The sequence below is a fragment of the Hemibagrus wyckioides genome, linkage group LG17, assembly GCF_019097595.1.
Source record: "Hemibagrus wyckioides isolate EC202008001 linkage group LG17, SWU_Hwy_1.0, whole genome shotgun sequence".
Classification (NCBI taxonomy): domain Eukaryota; kingdom Metazoa; phylum Chordata; class Actinopteri; order Siluriformes; family Bagridae; genus Hemibagrus; species Hemibagrus wyckioides.
This window is the reverse complement of record NC_080726.1, coordinates 6,813,909-6,836,890: the sequence shown is the minus strand read 5'-3', so window position 1 is coordinate 6,836,890 and position 22,982 is coordinate 6,813,909. Positions and strand designations below refer to the sequence as shown.

The 22,982-nt window shown below is 38.5% G+C and overlaps 5 protein-coding genes across 5 annotated transcripts; all 5 read left to right on the top strand.

Moving 5' to 3' along the window:
• Nucleotides 1-9,863: 9,863 nt before the first annotated feature.
• On the top strand, nt 9,864-10,814 carry LOC131368283 (putative gustatory receptor clone PTE03). The gene has a single exon (XM_058414295.1). It carries the CDS (start codon nt 9,864-9,866, stop codon nt 10,812-10,814), a length of 951 nt encoding a protein of 316 aa, XP_058270278.1.
• Nucleotides 10,815-12,880: 2,066 nt separating this feature from the next.
• On the top strand, nt 12,881-13,813 carry LOC131368448 (olfactory receptor 52B2-like). The gene has a single exon (XM_058414594.1). It carries the CDS (start codon nt 12,881-12,883, stop codon nt 13,811-13,813), a length of 933 nt encoding a protein of 310 aa, XP_058270577.1.
• A 2,291-nt stretch (nt 13,814-16,104) lies between these two features.
• On the top strand, nt 16,105-17,037 carry LOC131367582 (olfactory receptor 52B2-like). The gene has a single exon (XM_058412956.1). The coding sequence runs from the start codon at nt 16,105-16,107 to the stop codon at nt 17,035-17,037; it is 933 nt and encodes a 310-aa protein (XP_058268939.1).
• Nucleotides 17,038-18,876: 1,839 nt separating this feature from the next.
• Nucleotides 18,877-19,809, top strand: LOC131367532 (olfactory receptor 52B2-like). Its single transcript, XM_058412870.1, has one exon. The coding sequence runs from the start codon at nt 18,877-18,879 to the stop codon at nt 19,807-19,809; it is 933 nt and encodes a 310-aa protein (XP_058268853.1).
• Nucleotides 19,810-21,676: 1,867 nt separating this feature from the next.
• LOC131368334 (olfactory receptor 52B2-like) lies at nt 21,677-22,609 on the top strand. Its single transcript, XM_058414389.1, has one exon. The coding sequence runs from the start codon at nt 21,677-21,679 to the stop codon at nt 22,607-22,609; it is 933 nt and encodes a 310-aa protein (XP_058270372.1).
• Nucleotides 22,610-22,982: the final 373 nt, after the last annotated feature.

Here is a 22,982-nt window from a genome sequence, read left to right as displayed (position 1 = left end):
CTTCTCTACTATTCGGCATGACTTGTTGCTCAAACAGTAATAGTATTTATTATTTGAAATAGTATTTCAAATAGTATTTAACTTTTTTTTGGGTGGGGAAGATGTGCAGGGCGGTGTCACTGGATGCCCCGAGTTCATTCCTCCATACTGGTACTTAGCCTTCTTCCCCAAAAGCTTCATGATCTAATAAGGACAAAGGGAACACAATTGTTTACAAACCTTCATGCTAACTAATGTTTCTACAAATCACCAGAACCTTAAAGAAACCTAACCAAAGCTCTCTGTTTTGATTAATGCCCTATCTAGACATACATCATGGATATATACGTATTCCATATATATATATATATTCCGTTTAAAAAAAACTACATTCACATGAGGTACTTTAAGAAATATCTACATCTGAAAATAAAAATGTCTACGTAAGCACAAGACCACTTTAGATAAATATACATCTACAAAACCTGCTACTCATACAATTTACAATTTTTAGGTTTGAAAATAAAAATCATTTTTTGTTTTGTTTATGTTTTTTTGTTTTTCTTTTCTATGAATATTTTGCCTCTAGTAGGGTAGGGAAAAAGAGCAATATTTTTTACAAAAAAAAAACTACACATTCTCAAAGCACAGAATGTCTAGTTTCATATGAGCATCATATTAACCACCACTGTGGAGTGTACATGAACATAACAAAACAGGAGTAAAATTCATTTTTGGTGTAAAGACTCGTCGGACGCAGCAGGATTAGAATCCATATGTGGCAGTTTATTATAACCAGCAGGCAGAAAATCGTAAACACAGTGGAAAGCAAAAAGGGTCAAAACCGGAAAATCAAACATGATAGAGAGAAAACCAGAACAAAGACGAAATCCAAAAATGCTAAACCAGGTAAACAGGCACAGATCATACACAGAAAAACAATGCAGGCAAAATAATCAAGGCTTGTCTCGAGACACTAGGAAACGATGCTTCGCGTTGGCCTGACTGAAGCACACTGCTTAAAAGCCCTAAAACCGGAAACCGCTTGCACATAGTCAATACTCGGGCGAGGGCTCCCTCTGGCGGTTCGGGGTTGTAGGCATCATGACAGAACCCCTCCCTCTAGGAACACCTCCTGGTGTTCTACGACATGGGCGACCCAGGGGCCGAGGAGCGGGCCTGTGGGGGAAGTCACGGTGGAACTCCTCAGTGAGGGACAGGTCTAGGATGTCAGCAGCATCCACCCAACACCATTCTTCCGGGCCATACCCCTCCCAATCCACTAGGTATTGCAGGTGCCCTCCCCGGTGGCGTGAGTTCAGCAGCGCATGAACTTGGTAAGCTAAAGCACCGTCCATGTCCAAGGGTGGAGGTGGTTCCTGAGGTGAAGGGGTGGAGCTGGTGGGTTCATGACAGGGCTTGAGCAGGGATACGTGGAAGGTAGGAAATATTCGGTAGGTGGGGGGTAACTCCAGGTGGTAGGACAAAGGATTGATTTGCCGCATGATTTTGAAGGGGCCTATGTAATGTGGACTGAGCTGCCCAGTTCCTGGTTGAGACGTTCAACTTGGCCGTTGGATTAGGGGTGGTAGCCCTAGCTCAGGCTGACGTTGATACCCAGCTGGCGGCAGAACTTCCGCCAGACGTGGGACGTGAACTGAGTTCCCCGGTTGGACACGATGTCCTCAGGCAAACCATAAGTACGGAACACATGTTGGAACATGGCCTGAGCTGTCTCCATGGCGGTGGGTAGGCCCTCCTTTGGAAGCAGTCTACAACCCTTTGAAAACCGGTCTATGATAACCATGACTGTGGTGAATCCATGAGAGGCTGGGAGATCAGTGAGGAAATCAATCGATAGGTGAGACCAGGGACACTGAGGGACAGGTAATGTGTTTAGGAGCCCTTCTGGTAGCTGGCGACTGGTTCGTGCTTGTGCACACTGGCTGCAGGCTCGGACAAACTCCTCAGTGTCTGAGACTAGCGATGGCTACCAGAATCGTTGCTGAACCAGCTGGGTCGTACGGCGTATTCCTGGGTGGCCCGTGCTCGGGGTCTCATGGACCCACTGCAGTAGTCTGTCCTGCAGGGAGGTCGGAACGAACACCTTGGCCGGGGGGCAGCTGTGTGGAAGTGGCTAAGCGAGTTGGACCTGCTCGATCTCGCTCATGATGTCTCATTGGACAGGAGCAACGAGAACAGACTGAGGAAGAATAGGCTCTGGGGTCGTAGGCTGGTCTGAGGTATCATAAAGCCGGGAGCGCACGTCAGCTTTACCATTCTTTGAGCCTGGGGGGTACGTGACAGAGAACTTAAAAAGGGAAAAGAACAGGGCCCATCTGGCTTGAAGGGGGTTAAGGCTCTTGGCGTCGCGAAGATATGCCAGGTTCTTATGGTCAGTGATGATCAGGAACGGGTGGTTGGTTTTCTCCAGCCAGTGTCTCCACTCCTCCAAAGCCACTTTCATAGACAAAAGTTCACGATTGCCCACGTCATAATTCGCCTCTGCCGGGTTAAGTTTCCTGGAGAAGAATGCTCAGGGCTGAACCTTACCGGAACTGGGCTGCAGCTGTGACAGGACTGCTCCAATGCCGCTGCTGGAGGCGTCCACCTCTACGATGAAGGGCAGGTCCGGTCGAGGGTGGCAGACGTGAAGCACTGTTTCAGTAACTGAAAGGCCCTCCTGGCTGACTCAGTCCATCGCAGGTGACGTGGCTTCCCTTTTAATAGTGACGTGAGAGGGCTGGCCATGGTGCTATAGTTACTTATGAAGCATCGGTAAAAGTTAGCGAAGCCCAGGAATCATTGGAGGTCTTTGACTGTCACGGGTTCAGGCCAGGCTTTAATTGCCGACACCTTGCTCATGTCCATCTCTACCCCTTTCTGTGATATGACGTACCCCAGAAACATCACGGATGATTGGTGGAACTCACACTTCTCCAATTTAGCATAAAGGTGATGCTCACTTAAATGGCAGAGGACAGCCCATACGTGCTTGATGTGCAGTTCCAGATCTGGGGAGTAGATGAGGATGTCGTCAATGTAAGCAATCACATAGCGGTTAAGCATGTCTCTAAAGACCTTGTTGATCAGGGACTGGAACACCGCCGGCGCATTCATGAGTCCATAAGGCATAACCTGATACTCATAGTGGCCATGTGTGGTATGAAAAGCCGTTTTCCATTCATCTCCCTCTCTAATCTGGACCAGGTTGTAGGCACTGCGCAGGTCCAACTTGGTGAATATCCGGGCTCCCCTGAGCTGTTCGAGGGCCACGGGCACGAGTGGCAGAGGATAGGGGTAGGGAACGGTGATGGCATTCAGCCCCCGATAATCGATGCATGGACGTAGTCCACCATCCTTTTTTTCAACAAAGAAAAACCCCGCGGCAGCAGGGAACCTAGATGGCCGGATGTATCCTGCAGCAAGAGCCTCTTGGACATAATCACCATAGCCTGCTTCTCCGGTATTGAGAGGGGGTAGACCTTGCTTCTTGGTGGCATGGCGTTAGGCAGGAGCTTGATGGCACAGTCCCATGACTTGTGTTGGGGAAGCTTAGCGGCATGCTCCTTGCTAAACACCTTGCCGAGGTCATGGTATTCCCTGGGTAGCGTGGGGGAGACCGTGGTGCTGGGTCTTTCCACAGACGTGGTAAGACATGGACGTGGCTGGTGCAGTAAAAAGCAGTGTTCCAGGCACTGTGGAGACCACTTTAAGATGTCCCCATCCTTCCATGAGATAAGGGGGTCATGTAGCTGAAGCCATGGAAGACCGAGCACGATGGGGTTCGAAGGAGAGGTGATGATGTAGAAGACGATCTGCTCGCAGTGGAATAATCCAAGCTGCAGCTCGACGGGGTTGGTCTTATGACAGAGCAGGCCCTCTCCAATGGGCTGGTCATTAATGGCGGTGACTTTTAGCGGCGGTGTACATGGCATGGTGGGGATGTGAAACTTCAGGACCAGGTGGCAATCAATGAGGTTGACGGCCGAACCGGAGTCAATCAGCACTGTAGCATGAAAACAGGTATCAGTGTGGGATATACAAACAGGGAACGAAACTTTGCATGACATTGTACAAGTCTCTCCCTTAGCAGTAGTGGGTCTTTCTTGGCATTCGTATATGCGATGGCCAGGTTTTCCACAGTAAAAGCATAGCCGCTGTTGCACCCGGCACTCTCATTCCTCAGCGGAGACTCTAGCCTGTCCGAGCTGCATGGGTTCAGAGCCATCTGTTTTGTGGTCCTCTAGCGAGTGATGCGTTCTGAAAGAGGGGGCAGGTTGATGTTGGCGGCGTAAATTATCAAGGCGGATGTCGGTGGTGATGTACTGATGTATAATCTCTCTGCATGCCATGTCCGCTTTTAGTTCAGTATTAAGCCCTTTGCGAAAAAACGCCATGAGTGAGGGTGCATTCCACCCAGATTGAGCCGCCAATGTCCGGAATTTAATGGCATAATCCGTTGCTGAGTCAGAGCCCTGGCATAGTAATATCTTTGCCCCCGGCCGGATATTCAAACACTTCATTAATCTGACTAGGGAAATAGTTGGCTGATGTTTTTAATTGGGGATCGGAATCCCATACTACTGACGCCCAATCTGGCGCTTTACCCATGAGAAGTGATAACATGAAAGCGCACCTGACACTCTCTCTGCCGTACGCCTAGGGTTGTTGGCTGAAAAAGTTGTCGCATTGGCATAGAAATCCTCGGCAATTGTCAGCAGATCCATCAAATTTTTCCGGCAGCGCGAGGCGAGGTGGTTCACAGCGCATGCTTGAAGCTGACGTGTCTTGGCTAGCTGGTTGTAGTTGTAGTTGTTGGTTGGCGGCCTGTAGCGAATCCACTTCAGCTTGGTAAGCCTGAATAAGGACTTGCTGTTGCCATAACGCCGCTTGCATGTCCGCTGGACTCATTTCAGGCAAAGCATCCTGTAAGGACTCGCCGGACGCGGAAGGATTAGAATCCATATGTGGCAGTTTATTATAACCAGCAGGCAGAAAATCGTAAACACAGTGGAAAGCAAAAAGGGTCAAAACCGGAAAAGCAAACACGATAGAGAGAAAACCAGAACAAAGATGAAATACAAAAATGCTAAACCAGGTAAACAGGCACAGATCATACACAGAAAAAAAATGCAGGCAAAATAATCAAGCCTTGGCTCGAGACACTAGGAAACGATGCTTCACGTTGGACTGACGGAAGCACACTGCTTAAAAGCCCTAAAACAGGAAACCACTTGCACACAGTCAATACTCGAGCGAGGGCTCCCTCTGGTGGTTCAGGGCTGTAGGCACCATGACATTTGGCCTATGGGATAAAGAAGGATAACGAGTTAATCCTACCTCCCACTAGTCTGTCTCCAAGTAGTTCCATCTGTTAACTGCCAAAAAAAAAATGCATGTCTTAGCTCTATTCTTTAACTCACTCATGTAGGCAATTCTTTCAAACTGATTTTAATTTCTTGAATCTTTTGCCTTTTCATAGTTTAGTTTATTTGTTGGTTACACAGGTCACGGAACATTCATCTTAATCATTCTGGATTTTCTCTTGATTCAAGATTTAAGATTCAAGAAGCTTTTATTGTCATTTCAACCACATACAGCTGGCGCAGTACATAGTGAAATGAAACAATGTTTCTCCAGGACCTGGTGCTACATAAACATACAACAACAAGTTCAATACAAAACAACAAACAACACCACAGAGCTAGGACAGAAGTTTGTCTTAGCCACGTAAAGTACACAGTGTGCAGCTAGGTGCAAACAGAGCATAGACAAGACAGTGCAAAAAAGACAATAAATACAATAAAGACAACACAAAAGAACACAGGACACTTAGCGCTGAAAAGAAATAAAAGAACGTGTACTGGAATGTAAGTGAAATAAAATAGATAAAGTGAAATGATGTAAAAAAAAAAGTATTGTGCAAAAATATTGTGCAAAAATACACAGCAGCGGTTGAGGTAGTGCAAATAGAATAGACATAAATATAACTATAGCAGCGGATGACAGGTAGAGGTAGTGCAGTAAGTAATGAACAGTTTAAATTATGTGTGTGTGTGTGTGTGTGTGTGTGTGTCCACACAGTCAAGAGAGAGTGTGTGTATCTGTGTGTGAGAGAGACAGGGAGTTAGTATACAGTTCAGTCCTGAGTGAGAGTGTGTGTGTGTGTGAGAGAGTGTAGAACAGTTCAGTCCTGAGTGAGAGTGTGTGTGAGAGTGTAGAACAGTTCAGTCCCGGGTGTTGAGGAGCCTAATGGCTTGAGGAAAGAAACTGTTACACAGTCTGGTTGTGAGGGCCCGAATGCTCCGGTACCTCTTTCCAGATGGCAGGAGGGTGAAGAGTGTGTGTGAGGGGTGTGTGGGGTCAGCCACAATGCTGTTAGCTTTGCGGATGCAGCGTGCGGTGTAAATGTCTGTGATAGAGGGGAGAGAGACTCCGATGATCTTCTCAGCTGTCCTCACAATCCGCTGAAGGGTCTTGCGATCTGAGACGGTGCAGTTCCCAAACCAGGCAGTGATGCAGCTGCTCAGGATGCTCTCGATGGTCCCACTGTAGAACACAGTCAGGATGGGGGAAGGGAGATGGGCTTTACTCAGCCTCCTCAGGAAGTAGAGGCGCTGCTGGGCTTTCTTGGTGATGGAGCTGGTGTTGAGTGACCAGGTGAAGTTCTCCGCCAGATGGACACCAAGGAATTTGATGCTCTTGACGATCTCCACAGAGAAGCCATCGATGGACAGCGGAGAATGGTCATACTGTGCTCTCCTGAAGTCAACAACCATCTCTTTGGTCTTGTCGACGTTCAGGGAGAGGTTGTTGGCTCTGCACCAGGCTGTTAGATGTTGCACCTCCTCTCTGTATGCTGACTCGTCGTTCTTGCTGATGAGACCCACCACAGTCGTGTCATCAGCGAACTTGATGATGTGGTTGGAGCTGTGCATTGCTGCACAGTCGTGAGTCAGCAGAGTGAACAGCAATGGACTGAGCACACAGCCCTGAGGTGCTCCAGTGCTCAGTGTGGTGGTGCTGGAGATACTGCTCCCGATCCGGACTGACTGAGGTCTCCCAGTCAGGAAATCCAGGATCCAGTTGCAGAGAGAGGTGTTCAGGTCCAGGAGACTCAGCTTCTTAATCAGCTGCTGAGGGATGATTGTGTTGAATGCTGAACTGAAATCTATGAACAGCATTCGAACATAGGAGTCTTTGCAGTCCAGGTGTGTGAGGGCCAGATGCAGGGTTGTGGTGATGGCGTCTTCCATGGAACGGTTAGGACGATACGCAAACTGCAAGGGGTCCAGCAAGGGTGGTAGCTGTGACTTGATGTGCCTCATGACGAGCCTCTCGATGCATTTCATCACGATTGGTGTGAGTGCAACGGGACGGTAGTCATTGAGGCAGGAAACCGTGGACTTCTTTGGCACAGGGACGATGGTCGTTGTCTTGAGGCACGTAGGGATGATGGAGCTGCTCAGCGAGATGTTGAAGATGTCAGTGAAGACATCTGCTAGCTGCTCCGCACACTCCCTGAGAACTCTGCCAGGAATGTTGTCTGGTCCAGCGGACTTCCGTGGGTTAACTCTGTATAGAGTTCTCTTCACGTCAGCCGTGGTGAGACGAAGCACTGGGTCATTAGGAGGAGGGATGGTCTTCCTCGCTGTTGTGTTGTTCTGTGCCTCAAACCGAGCGTAGAAGTCGTTCAGCGCATCTGGAAGAGAGGCGTCACTGTCACAGGCAGGTGAAGTTGTCCTGTAGTTGGTGATCACCTGAATGCCCTGCCACATGCGCCGGGAGTCTCTGCTGTTCTGGAAGTGGCCGTGGATTCTCTGGGCGTGTGCACGCTTCGCCTCTCTGATGGCTCAGGACAGTTTGGCCCTTGCTGTTTTTAAGGCCGCCCTGTCCCCCGATCTGAAGGCAGAGTCTCTCGATTTCAGGAGAGCACGCACTTTCGCAGTCATCCACGGCTTCTGGTTGGAGCGTGTTGTGATGGTCTTGGAGACGGTCACGTCATCGATGCATTTCCCGATGTAGCTGGTCACTGATGCCGTGTATTCCTCCAAGTCAATAGAGTCGCCGTTGGTTGCAGCCTCCCTAAACATATCCCAGTCAGTGCACTCAAAACAGTCCTGAAGAGCAGAGATGGCTCCTGCTGGCCAGGTTTTAACCTGTTTCGGAACCGGTTTAGAGCGTCTGACGAGTGGTCTGTATGCTGGAATCAACATAACAGAGATGTGGTCTGAGTAGCCGAGGTGGGGGCGGGGCTCCGCACGATACGTGCCGGGAATGTTTGAATAAACAACATCCAGCGTGTTCGTCCCTCTCATAGCAAAGTCCACATGCTGATGGAATTTAGGGAGCACTGTTCTGAGATTTGCATGATTGAAATCTCCGGCGATGATAAACAGTCCGTCGGGGTGAGCATTTTGTAGCTCGCTAATAGCTCCGTACAGCTCACACAGAGCCTCCTTAGCATTAGCGCTGGGTGGAATGTACACTCCGATAATGAGAGTAGTGGTGAATTCCCGGGGTAAATAAAAAGGTCTGCATCTAACAGTTACAAACTCCACTACCGATGAGCAGTGGTTAGACACAAGCACAGAGTCCTTACACCATGCCGTGTTGATGTAAACACACACACCGCCACCGCGAGTCTTACTGCACAGAGCTGCATTCCTGTCGGCACAAAACACGGTTAGTCCGGCTAGCTGAATGGCGGCGTCCGGAACTCTGTCGCTGAGCCACGTCTCCGTGAAAACAAAGACGCAGCAGTCTCTGAACTCACGCCGTGTAGTTTGCTGGAGTCGGATGTAGTACAGTTTATTATCCAGTGAGCAGACGTTGGACAAGATGATGGAAGGGAGTGCCGGCCGGCTAGGGTTGGTTGTTAGCCTAGCAGGGACACCCGCTCTTTTACTGCGCTTCCGCTTCCTCGAACAATGCTTGCGACGTCCTTTCTCCCGGCCACCGGCATCAGGCGACGCCGAGGACTGAAGGCCTGGACTTCGCAGCAAGCCGAGTTCGCGAAGTTTGCAGAGTAGTTCATCATGCAAGTTAGTAACTGCATGATTTCTGTACCGTAATATCGTCTGGCGGTCGTATACATGAACACCACTGTCTTTGGCGTCCATGCACTTTAAATTTAGCGCTAAAACAAAAAGAAAGCACCATTTTGGTTCCGGAGTGGCCGCTGCGTGCTACTGCCGCGCCGCCATCTTGGAAGTCTCATGATTTGGCTATAGCCACTATGTTTCTTTGTTCTCCCTCAGTGTAGGTACATAAATGAATTAATGCTCTTGTTTGATGGCTGCTGAGAAGGCTGAATGTAAAGTTGAGCAGAATGTATGCTCTAGATTTAATGTTTCTAAATATTGACAAACAATACATATATATTATTTCATGTTTGAATGCACACCAGTTTTCTGCAATGTTGTCATAAATCAGTAATGGTGTGGGTCAGTTTGTATCATATCATACATTATTTGCTAATACCATGTCATCATGATAGTATCTGCTGTTTTGTTATGACAACTTTCATTTTATAATTCTTGGAACAGTTGCAGATCCTTGAGGATATTGTTTAATTTCTTGTGTAATATGTCACACCTAATATGTTAACTTATACTAATGTGAATAAACATAACTCCAAATTACGAGCTATACATTTTACGTTTAAGAGAAATTGTTAATATCCTCTGGTGCCATTAATCATTTGCATGGTCTTTGGAGAACAGAAATTGATATAAATGTGCCATCCCATGTCCCTCTATTGATACGAGAGGATCTTCTTTAAGGTGAGTCTGAGGTCAAAGCCATTGTGAATGTAAAACAATATGCATTTAGGAAAATTAGTAAGAGGTTTTTTCATTAATTTCTCCCACAGGTTCAGAATGGAGCAACAACTCTCCAACAACACATTCAGTTTCAACCTTCAAATGGCCAGATTTGATATACCTCTTCAAGCTATTTATCCTGTGTTTATCATTGGAGCTCTGATCTATTTCTTTGCAGTGTTCTGTAATGTAACAATTTTAGCACTGATTGTTACCCAGCAAAGCCTTCATAAACCCATGTATTACATTTTGTTCAGCCTTCCTTTAACAGACTTAATGGGAATTACATGTGCCCTTCCCAAAGTGCTTCTGGATATTGTAACCCAAACAAATGCTATCTCTTACCCAGCATGTATTCTGCAGGGCTTTTTGCTTCATTTGTATGGAGGTAGTGTCCTTTTTATTCTGGCAGCCATGTCATTTGATCGCTACATTGCAATATGCAAGCCACTCAGATATAACTCTATAATGGGTCCATATACAGTTGGTGGTGTGATAGCACTGGCTTGGGGCCTTGACATTGCCTTGATTCTTGTATTGTTTTCCCTTCAGGCAAGAGTTCCAAAATGTAAGACATTTATTTTTAATGTTTATTGTAGCAATAATACACTGTTACAGCTTTCATGTGGTGGTGACCTTACTGTGAATAATCTTTATGGATTAGCTATAACTGGAATTGTACAGGGCATTAGTGTGACTATTCAATTATTCTCCTATGTACAAATTCTTAAAGCTTGTCTTTCACACACACAAACTGATGCTAGGAGTAAAGCTGTAAACACATGTTTAGCACAGTTAATTATATTTTTTCTGTATGAAATAGTAACAACTTTCACTGTACTGTCATATCGTTTTCAGAATATACCACTCAATGCACAACAAATATGTGGTATGTTGATTTTCACAATTCTTCCAGTTTTTAATCCAATTATATATGGAATGAAAACAAGAGACATTAGAAATTCATTCATCATAGTGTTAAAAAGACAAAGAATGACATTTAAATAATTTTGAAACAAAAACCTTTTGGATAAGCATTATACTCAATTAATATTAAATCAGAGAAAATTATAGATTATAATGTCATGTGGCTGATTTCTTGCAGCTGTTTTTAACCTTCAAGACAGTTTAGCAGCTCCTTACAGACTGCATTGTATTGTTTAATCTAACATTCTCACCAAATTCTATATTTGGGTTGATCATATATAGTTCAATAAGTGCAACTTCATCTCAAAATTGCATATAGCTGAAAAGTATGTAAAGTAGAAACTATTACAGCAGAATGAAATTGAGTTTACTTGCTGTGAACAGGATGTATTTACATATTTAGCGCTGTTGACCATATGAAAGAAACCTCTCAGCAAATATTTTATATGGGCAGTGGTTGATCTGGTGATTGGCAAAAGTGATAGGTGAGTGAGGTGACAAAAAGAAAAGAAAAAAAGCTTGTATTACAAACAAGTGAACAGATAAAGTTAGACATATAAGGATAATCTCTACTTTTTGCAATTATTATCCATTATTTATCAAAATACATGTCACAACATAAACATGCAGCATAGAATATCAATTTATTTGATCAATATCTTTCAATTTATTCAGTGAAATTTTTAGGAACTTTTCTGATAACAATTGAAAAAACCTGTGCTGTTTATCAGAAACATATCTTTCAGCATTATAAAAACAAACATTATTTTAAATAAGAGAAATACATATTTCATAGTATTTTATTAGTAATACAGCCATATTTGGGAAATGTACTGACAGTTGATTGGTAGCTGTCATATCTATGCTGGAATCATCATTCCTTCCCACTCCAGGTAACACAGAGTATTACAAAGTATAGCCACCAAATATTACAACACAAAAAAGCCAACATGAACTCTATCACAGTTACCTTTGTTTTGACTGTATACACCTGGACTCAGTTACTCATTCATGTCCTTCCATTTATACACTGTGAAGTATATGCTAAGTGACTTGTACCTGCAACACCAAGCCTTATAGTTCTGCTAGTGTTTTTTTTTTGTGTGTGTGTGTTTTATTCCGGTTCTTCAGTTTATGTCTTTGTCTTCTCTCCAGTTTATTCTGTTTGCATGTTGCCTGACTTCTGTCTGTATGACACGTTTTGGAATTGTTTGACTGATTTGAAAATAAAATAACCTTAACAAGAATTCTTTTGTTTTCTTTTTCTTTTTGTAACCACCAAAATTTGACAATCAGTACTACTGTGTTTATATGCACATTGCTCTTTTTTTCAATCTAATCTAATCTAATAATAATAAAAATATTATATATATATATATATATATATATATATATATATATATATATATATATATATATATATATATATATATATATATAATTATATATTTATATATATATATATATATACGTATATATACGTAGGTTTTCAATAGGGTTCAAATCTGGAGATTTGACAGTGGTCTCTTATTTTTTTCCAGAGCTGAATATATATTAATTTATAAACTGTATTTGTAGCTTAGTGTGCTATGGTGATGTTTGCATTCTAATAAAGCAAGAACTTTCTTTTGTCTCATGGGATTGTTACATAATTACTGAACACTATAAAGCATGTGACAGTTGTAGGGGAGACATTAGGGCTATGTGTTACATCATATGATACAGAAGGATCTCTGTTTAAGCTCAAATAATGAATGACATCCCTCTGAAACAGGAGACAGGTCTTATAGAGTAAGTATTTCTTTCTGAGTATGGTCATTAATTTAAGCTTCACATTATTCTTTGCTAGAGTTATCGTCCAATCTGCTATCTGAAGGAGTGATTTGTGAATAACGATTAGTGTTTTATTCCTGTACTACTAATCCATTGTAATATTACCAATATTTATGTTTTCTTCAATGTAACAAATCGATGTTTGTTACAATGTTACATAGTTATGATATATTACAAATGTATTTATTAGTATTTTAATTTTTATTTACATATTCTGTTCATATTTATTATTTATTTTTATCTGAATATTTACCTTTGTCAGTCATGATAACCAACAGAATTGTTTCTTTACAGGTGGAAAAACAAATTTTACAATGACCAACTTATCTAATATATCTATTCTGACACTTCAAGGCTTCAATTTGCCTCCTGAGAGTACCCTCCCTGCATTTGTCTTTGCAACACTGGGATACCTGACCATTCTCATCTGCAACATCATCTTATTGATCACCATCATTCTCAATAAGAGTCTTCACCAGCCCATGTATCTTCTGCTGTTAAACTTGCCCATAAATGATCTTATGGGCTCCACAGCCCTATTTCCTCATATTATTAAGGAACTCTTATGGGATACCAGAACAATAGAGTTTTCAACTTGTGTCACTCAAGCTTTCTTTATACATATCTATGCAACAGGTGCAGTGTTCATTTTGACTGCTATGGCGTATGACAGATATGTGGCCATTTGTTGCCCTATGAGATACAACACAATCATGAGTAATATGCACACAGTGAGGCTAATCTCTTTGGTCTGGATCTCTAATATACTTATGATAGCTGTGCTTTTTATCCTTCTGTTGCGCTTACCACGATGCAGATCATTATTGACTCATACATACTGTGACAATCCCTCTTTGCTCCAGCTGGTCTGTGTAAACACAACTGTAAATAACATATATGGATTGATGACTGTAGCTGTCACTCAGGTGTTTACAGTAGGTCTAATTGTATTTACATACATTCAAATCCTTATAGCCTGTTTTAGAAACAAACGATCTGATACACGTAGCAAAGCACTACAGACATGTGGCACACATTTAATAGTCTTTCTCTTATTTGAATGTTTAGGTCTTTTCACAATAATTTCCTACAGGTTAACAGATATTTCACCTCATTTAAGAAAATTCAGTGGAGTGGCTGCTATGATTTTGCCTCCAACAATGAATCCTATAATATATGGCCTAAAAACAAAGGAAATCAGAGTCAAAGCTGTAAAATTTATCCACAAAAGGATTTATACCTCATAAACTACAAAGACCTTGGCATGCTGTTACTAGAAACCTGTTTATACACCCACTCAACTGTAAGGTTACAGTGTTGTTCCTATTTATTTATTTATTTATTTATTTATTTATTTATTTATTTATTTATTTATTTATTTATTTATTTATTTATTTATTTTCTAATTAAGTTCTGCATTAGTAAAAAAAAAAAAAAAGTCACCCTGTATATATTTTTTAGAAAGGCCTTGTATTGTATTAAGCAAAATATATGTTGATTAAATATAACTACAAAGGATAACATGTGGGTAGCATTGCTATTTCACAGCTGTCTTCAGTTTGAGCTGAGTTTTTTGTGGAGTTTCTTCATGCCCTTATTGGTTTCCTCTAGCTTCAGTTTGGCTATGCCTTGGCTGTGTGTGTGTGTGTGCATTATGCCCTGTGATGTACTGGTGTCTCATCCTATCAGTGTATTTCTCATGGCCAGAGAAAAATCTATTTGTAGGCGAGTATGAATTGGGAACACTGATAAATCAGATCAGATATGTAGTAGCTAAATAGCTCTATGTATACTAATGCAAATAAATTTTCCTTAATATTTCAAGTGTTACAAATATATATATATATATATATATATATATATTAAACTATTCTAAGCAAATAATTTAAAATCTATATTTGTTGCTTTCAATTATTTTTATTTTCAAATATATTTAAATGTATTTACTTTATAAGTTAATAGGAGAACATACATAATTTTCTAACTGTTTTTATTTATTTAAATATTTATTTGTTTGTTTGTTTTTTTTTTTGTTTAGATTTACTTGTATTTCAATATTATACAGATGACTTAAAAACAGTAAAAAATATAAATAAATATTAACCATTGTATAGTATTTCAATGCCACTATAAACAATAAGCTGTGTTTTCTTAGTTATTAATACAAGAGGGTTTTGGCCTACACAGGCTCTTCAGTGCCCTTTATATTACCCTTTGAAATTATTTTTTACAAACCAGTGAACATTTCTCTGGTCACCAGATGGCACTAGAGTGGTACAATGAGTCTATGTCATTAATCTCCTTGTTTCTGTTTGAAAAAAAAATCTTTTTTGTTCGATCTACAAGAAATAATAATAATAATAAAATTCCCTTTTAATAATCTATATATACTGTAATACTGCTCTGGAAAAAAATAAGAGACCACTGCAAAATAATCAATTTCTTAGGTTTTTTTCTTCCAGGTGCATGTATTGTTGAGATGAACAGTTTTGTTTTTGTTTGTGAACTGCTGACAATATTTCTCCTCAATTTAAAATATAACTATTGTTATTTAGAGTGAATATTTAAAGGAAATGACAACACATCAAAATAACCAAAGATCATGCAGTATTTGAAGAGCTTTAATAACTCAAATAAAACAAAATGCAAATAATTTGTAACCAAATTGTGTTAATGCTTTGGCTAAATAACATTAAGAAATTAGTATTTGGTGGAATAACCCTGATTTCCATGCGTTTTGGCTCCATGATCTACACCAGTTTTTCACATTGCTGTTGGGTAATTTTATACCACTCTGTTTGCAAAAAAGCAAACAGCTCAGCTTTGCTTGATGGTTTGTGATCATCCATCTTCCTCTTGATGACATTCCAGAGGTTTTCAATAGGGTTCAATTCTGGAGATTGGACAGTGGTCTCTTATTTTTTTTCCAGAGCTTTATATATATTAATTTATAAACTGTATTTGTAGCTTAGTGTGCTATGGTGATGTTTGCATTCTAATAAAGCAAGAACTTTCTTTTGTCTCATGGGATTATTACATAATTACTGAACACTATAAAGCATGTGCCATTTGTAGTGGAGAGATTAGGGCTATGTGTTACATCATAGGATACAGAAGGATCTCTGTTTAAGCTCGAATAATGAATGACATCCTTCTGAAACAGGAGACAGGTCTTATAGAGTAAGTATTTCTTTCTGAGTATGGTCAATAATTGAAGCTTCACATTATTCTTTGCTAGAGTTATTGTCCAATCTGCTATCTGAAGGAGTGATTTGTGAATAACGATTAGTGTTTTATTCCTGTACTACTAATCCATTGTAATATTACCAATATTTATGTTTTCTTCAATGTAACAAATTTGTTTGTTACAATGTTACATAGTTATGATATATTACAAATGTATTTATTAGTATTTTAATTTTAATTTTTTCATATATTCTGTTCATATTTATTATTTATTTATATCTGAATATTTACCTTTGTCCGTCATGATAACCAACAGAATTGTTTCTTTAAAGGTGGAAAAACAAATTTTACAATGACCGACGTATCTAATATATCTACTCTGACACTTCAAGGCTTCAATTTGCCTCCTGAGAGTACCCTCCCTGCATTTGTCTTTGCAACACTGGGATACCTGACCATTCTCATCTGCAACATCATCTTACTGATCACCATCATTCTCAATAAGAGTCTTCACCAGCCCATGTATCTTCTGCTGTTAAACTTGCCCATAAATGATCTTATGGGCTCCACAGCCCTACTGCCTTATATTATTAAGGAACTCTTATGGGATACCAGAACAATAGAGTTTTCAACTTGTGTCACTCAAGCTTTCTTTATACATATGTATGCAACAGGTGCAGTGTTCATTTTGACTGCTATGGCATATGACAGATATGTGGCCATTTGTTGCCCTATGAGATACAACACAATCATGAGTAATATGCACACAGTGAGGCTAATCTCCTTGGTCTGGATCTCTAATATACTTATAATAGTTGTGCTTTTTATCCTTCTGTTGCGCTTACCACGATGCAGATCATTAGTGTCTCATACATACTGTGACAATCCCTCTTTGCTCCAGCTGGTCTGTGTAAACACAACTGTAAATAACATATATGGATTGATGACTGTAGCTGTCACTCAGGTGTTTACAGTAGGTCTAATTGTATTTACATACATTCAAATCCTTATAGCCTGTTTTAGAAACAAACGATCTGATACACGTAGCAAAGCACTACAGACATGTGGCACACATTTAATAGTCTTTCTCTTATTTGAATGTTTGGGTCTTTTCACACTGATTTCCTACAGGTTAACAGATATTTCACCTCATTTAAGAAAATTCAGTGGAGTGGCCTCTATGATTTTTGCTCCAACAATGAATCCTATAATATATGGCCTAAAAACAAAGGAAATCAGAGTCAAAGCTGTAACATTTATCCACAAAAGGATTTATACCTCATAAACTACAAAGACCTTGGCATCTATCTATCTATCTATCTATCTATCTATCTATCTATCTATCTATCTATCTATCTATCTATCTATCTATTGTTTATTGTATGTGGGTGACCTTTTTTAGGATTTTAATAAAATTATATTAAACTATTCTAAGCAAATCATTTAAAATCTATACTTGCTTTCAATTATTTTTTTTATTTTCAAATACATTTAAATGTATTTACTTTGTGCTCCATTTTTATTTTATTGTCAAATAAGTGAATAGGAGAACATACATAATTTTCTAACTGTTTTTATTTATTTAAATAATTATTTATTTGTTTGTTTGTTTGTTTTTGTTTAGATTTACTTGTATTTCAATATTATAAAGATGACTTAAAAACAGTAAAAAATATAAATAAATATTAACCATTGTATAGTATTTCAATGCCACTATAAACAATAAGCTGTGTTTTCTTAGTTATTAATACAAGAGGGTTTTGGCCTACACAGGCTCTTCAGTGCCCTTTATATTACCCTTTGAAATTATTTTTTACAAACCAGTGAACATTTCTCTGGTCACCAGATGGCACTAGAGTGGTACAATGAGTCTATGTCATTAATCTCCTTGTTTCTGTTTGAAAAAAAAATCTTTTTTGTTCGATGTACAAGAAATAATAATAATAATAAAATTCCCTTTTAATAATCTATATATACTGTAATACTGCTCTGGAAAAAAATAAGAGACCACTGCAAAATAATCAATTTCTTAGGTTTTTTTCTTCCAGGTGCATGTATTGTTGAGATGAACAGTTTTGTTTTTGTTTGTGAACTGCTGACAATATTTCTCCTCAATTTAAAATATAACTATTGTTATTTAGAGTGAATATTTAAAGGAAATGACAACACATCAAAATAACCAAAGATCATGCAGTATTTGAAGAGCTTTAATAACTCAAATAAAACAAAATGCAAATAATTTGTAACCAAATTGTGTTAATGCTTTGGCTAAATAACATTAAGAAATTAGTATTTGGTGGAATAACCCTGATTTCCATGCGTTTTGGCTCCATGATCTACACCAGTTTTTCACATTGCTGTTGGGTAATTTTATACCACTCTGTTTGCAAAAAAGCAAACAGCTCAGCTTTGCTTGATGGTTTGTGATCATCCATCTTCCTCTTGATGACATTCCAGAGGTTTTCAATAGGGTTCAATTCTGGAGATTGGACAGTGGTCTCTTATTTTTTTTCCAGAGCTTTATATATATTAATTTATAAACTGTATTTGTAGCTTAGTGTGCTATGGTGATGTTTGCATTCTAATAAAGCAAGAACTTTCTTTTGTCTCATGGGATTATTACATAATTACTGAACACTATAAAGCATGTGCCATTTGTAGTGGAGAGATTAGGGCTATGTGTTACATCATAGGATACAGAAGGATCTCTGTTTAAGCTCGAATAATGAATGACATCCTTCTGAAACAGGAGACAGGTCTTATAGAGTAAGTATTTCTTTCTGAGTATGGTCAATAATTGAAGCTTCACATTATTCTTTGCTAGAGTTATTGTCCAATCTGCTATCTGAAGGAGTGATTTGTGAATAACGATTAGTGTTTTATTCCTGTACTACTAATCCATTGTAATATTACCAATATTTATGTTTTCTTCAATGTAACAAATTTGTTTGTTACAATGTTACATAGTTATGATATATTACAAATGTATTTATTAGTATTTTAATTTTAATTTTTTCATATATTCTGTTCATATTTATTATTTATTTATATCTGAATATTTACCTTTGTCCGTCATGATAACCAACAGAATTGTTTCTTTAAAGGTGGAAAAACAAATTTTACAATGACCGACGTATCTAATATATCTACTCTGACACTTCAAGGCTTCAATTTGCCTCCTGAGAGTACCCTCCCTGCATTTGTCTTTGCAACACTGGGATACCTGACCATTCTCATCTGCAACATCATCTTACTGATCACCATCATTCTCAATAAGAGTCTTCACCAGCCCATGTATCTTCTGCTGTTAAACTTGCCCATAAATGATCTTATGGGCTCCACAGCCCTACTGCCTTATATTATTAAGGAACTCTTATGGGATACCAGAACAATAGAGTTTTCAACTTGTGTCACTCAAGCTTTCTTTATACATATGTATGCAACAGGTGCAGTGTTCATTTTGACTGCTATGGCATATGACAGATATGTGGCCATTTGTTGCCCTATGAGATACAACACAATCATGAGTAATATGCACACAGTGAGGCTAATCTCCTTGGTCTGGATCTCTAATATACTTATAATAGTTGTGCTTTTTATCCTTCTGTTGCGCTTACCACGATGCAGATCATTAGTGTCTCATACATACTGTGACAATCCCTCTTTGCTCCAGCTGGTCTGTGTAAACACAACTGTAAATAACATATATGGATTGATGACTGTAGCTGTCACTCAGGTGTTTACAGTAGGTCTAATTGTATTTACATACATTCAAATCCTTATAGCCTGTTTTAGAAACAAACGATCTGATACACGTAGCAAAGCACTACAGACATGTGGCACACATTTAATAGTCTTTCTCTTATTTGAATGTTTGGGTCTTTTCACATTGATTTCCTACAGGTTAACAGATATTTCACCTCATTTAAGAAAATTCAGTGGAGTGGCCTCTATGATTTTTGCTCCAACAATGAATCCTATAATATATGGCCTAAAAACAAAGGAAATCAGAGTCAAAGCTGTAACATTTATCCACAAAAGGATTTATACCTCATAAACTACAAAGACCTTGGCATCTATCTATCTATCTATCTATCTATCTATCTATCTATCTATCTATCTATCTATCTATCTATCTATCTATCTATCTATCTATCTATCTATCTATCTATTGTTTATTGTATGTGGGTGACCTTTTTTAGGATTTTAAGAAAATTATATTAAACTATTCTAAGCAAATCATTTAAAATCTATACTTGCTTTCAATTATTTTTTTTATTTTCAAATACATTTAAATGTATTTACTTTGTGCTCCATTTTTATTTTATTGTCAAATAAGTGAATAGGAGAACATACATAATTTTCTAACTGTTTTTATTTATTTAAATAATTATTTATTTGTTTGTTTGTTTGTTTTTGTTTAGATTTACTTTTATTTCAATATTATAAAGATGACTTAAAAACAGTAAAAAATATAAATAAATATTAACCATTGTATAGTATTTCAATGCCACTATAAACAATAAGCTGTGTTTTCTTAGTTATTAATACAAGAGGGTTTTGGCCTACACAGGCTCTTCAGTGCCCTTTATATTACCCTTTGAAATTATTTTTTACAAACCAGTGAACATTTCTCTGGTCACCAGATGGCACTAGAGTGGTACAATGAGTCTATGTCATTAATCTCCTTGTTTCTGTTTGAAAAAAAAATCTTTTTTGTTCGATGTACAAGAAATAATAATAATAATAAAATTCCCTTTTAATAATCTATATATACTGTAATACTGCTCTGGAAAAAAATAAGAGACCACTGCAAAATAATCAATTTCTTAGGTTTTTTTCTTCCAGGTGCATGTATTGTTGAGATGAACAGTTTTGTTTTTGTTTGTGAACTGCTGACAATATTTCTCCTCAATTTAAAATATAACTATTGTTATTTAGAGTGAATATTTAAAGGAAATGACAACACATCAAAATAACCAAAGATCATGCAGTATTTGAAGAGCTTTAATAACTCAAATAAAACAAAATGCAAATAATTTGTAACCAAATTGTGTTAATGCTTTGGCTAAATAACATTAAGAAATTAGTATTTGGTGGAATAACCCTGATTTCCATGCGTTTTGGCTCCATGATCTACACCAGTTTTTCACATTGCTGTTGGGTAATTTTATACCACTCTGTTTGCAAAAAAGCAAACAGCTCAGCTTTGCTTGATGGTTTGTGATCATCCATCTTCCTCTTGATGACATTCCAGAGGTTTTCAATAGGGTTCAATTCTGGAGATTGGACAGTGGTCTCTTATTTTTTTTCCAGAGCTTTATATATATTAATTTATAAACTGTATTTGTAGCTTAGTGTGCTATGGTGATGTTTGCATTCTAATAAAGCAAGAACTTTCTTTTGTCTCATGGGATTATTACATAATTACTGAACACTATAAAGCATGTGCCATTTGTAGTGGAGAGATTAGGGCTATGTGTTACATCATAGGATACAGAAGGATCTCTGTTTAAGCTCGAATAATGAATGACATCCTTCTGAAACAGGAGACAGGTCTTATAGAGTAAGTATTTCTTTCTGAGTATGGTCAATAATTGAAGCTTCACATTATTCTTTGCTAGAGTTATTGTCCAATCTGCTATCTGAAGGAGTGATTTGTGAATAACGATTAGTGTTTTATTCCTGTACTACTAATCCATTGTAATATTACCAATATTTATGTTTTCTTCAATGTAACAAATTTGTTTGTTACAATGTTACATAGTTATGATATATTACAAATGTATTTATTAGTATTTTAATTTTAATTTTTTCATATATTCTGTTCATATTTATTATTTATTTATATCTGAATATTTACCTTTGTCCGTCATGATAACCAACAGAATTGTTTCTTTAAAGGTGGAAAAACAAATTTTACAATGACCGACGTATCTAATATATCTACTCTGACACTTCAAGGCTTCAATTTGCCTCCTGAGAGTACCCTCCCTGCATTTGTCTTTGCAACACTGGGATACCTGACCATTCTCATCTGCAACATCATCTTACTGATCACCATCATTCTCAATAAGAGTCTTCACCAGCCCATGTATCTTCTGCTGTTAAACTTGCCCATAAATGATCTTATGGGCTCCACAGCCCTACTGCCTTATATTATTAAGGAACTCTTATGGGATACCAGAACAATAGAGTTTTCAACTTGTGTCACTCAAGCTTTCTTTATACATATGTATGCAACAGGTGCAGTGTTCATTTTGACTGCTATGGCATATGACAGATATGTGGCCATTTGTTGCCCTATGAGATACAACACAATCATGAGTAATATGCACACAGTGAGGCTAATCTCCTTGGTCTGGATCTCTAATATACTTATAATAGTTGTGCTTTTTATCCTTCTGTTGCGCTTACCACGATGCAGATCATTAGTGTCTCATACATACTGTGACAATCCCTCTTTGCTCCAGCTGGTCTGTGTAAACACAACTGTAAATAACATATATGGATTGATGACTGTAGCTGTCACTCAGGTGTTTACAGTAGGTCTAATTGTATTTACATACATTCAAATCCTTATAGCCTGTTTTAGAAACAAACGATCTGATACACGTAGCAAAGCACTACAGACATGTGGCACACATTTAATAGTCTTTCTCTTATTTGAATGTTTGGGTCTTTTCACATTGATTTCCTACAGGTTAACAGATATTTCACCTCATTTAAGAAAATTCAGTGGAGTGGCCTCTATGATTTTTGCTCCAACAATGAATCCTATAATATATGGCCTAAAAACAAAGGAAATCAGAGTCAAAGCTGTAACATTTATCCACAAAAGGATTTATACCTCATAAACTACAAAGACCTTGGCATCTATCTATCTATCTATCTATCTATCTATCTATCTATCTATCTATCTATCTATCTATCTATCTATCTATCTATCTATTGTTTATTGTATGTGGGTGACCTTTTTTAGGATTTTAATAAAATTATATTAAACTATTCTAAGCAAATCATTTAAAATCTATACTTGCTTTCAATTATTTTTTTTATTTTCAAATACATTTAAATGTATTTACTTTGTGCTCCATTTTTATTTTATTGTCAAATAAGTGAATAGGAGAACATACATAATTTTCTAACTGTTTCTATTTATTTAAATAATTATTTATTTGTTTGTTTGTTTGTTTTTGTTTAGATTTACTTGTATTTCAATATTATAAA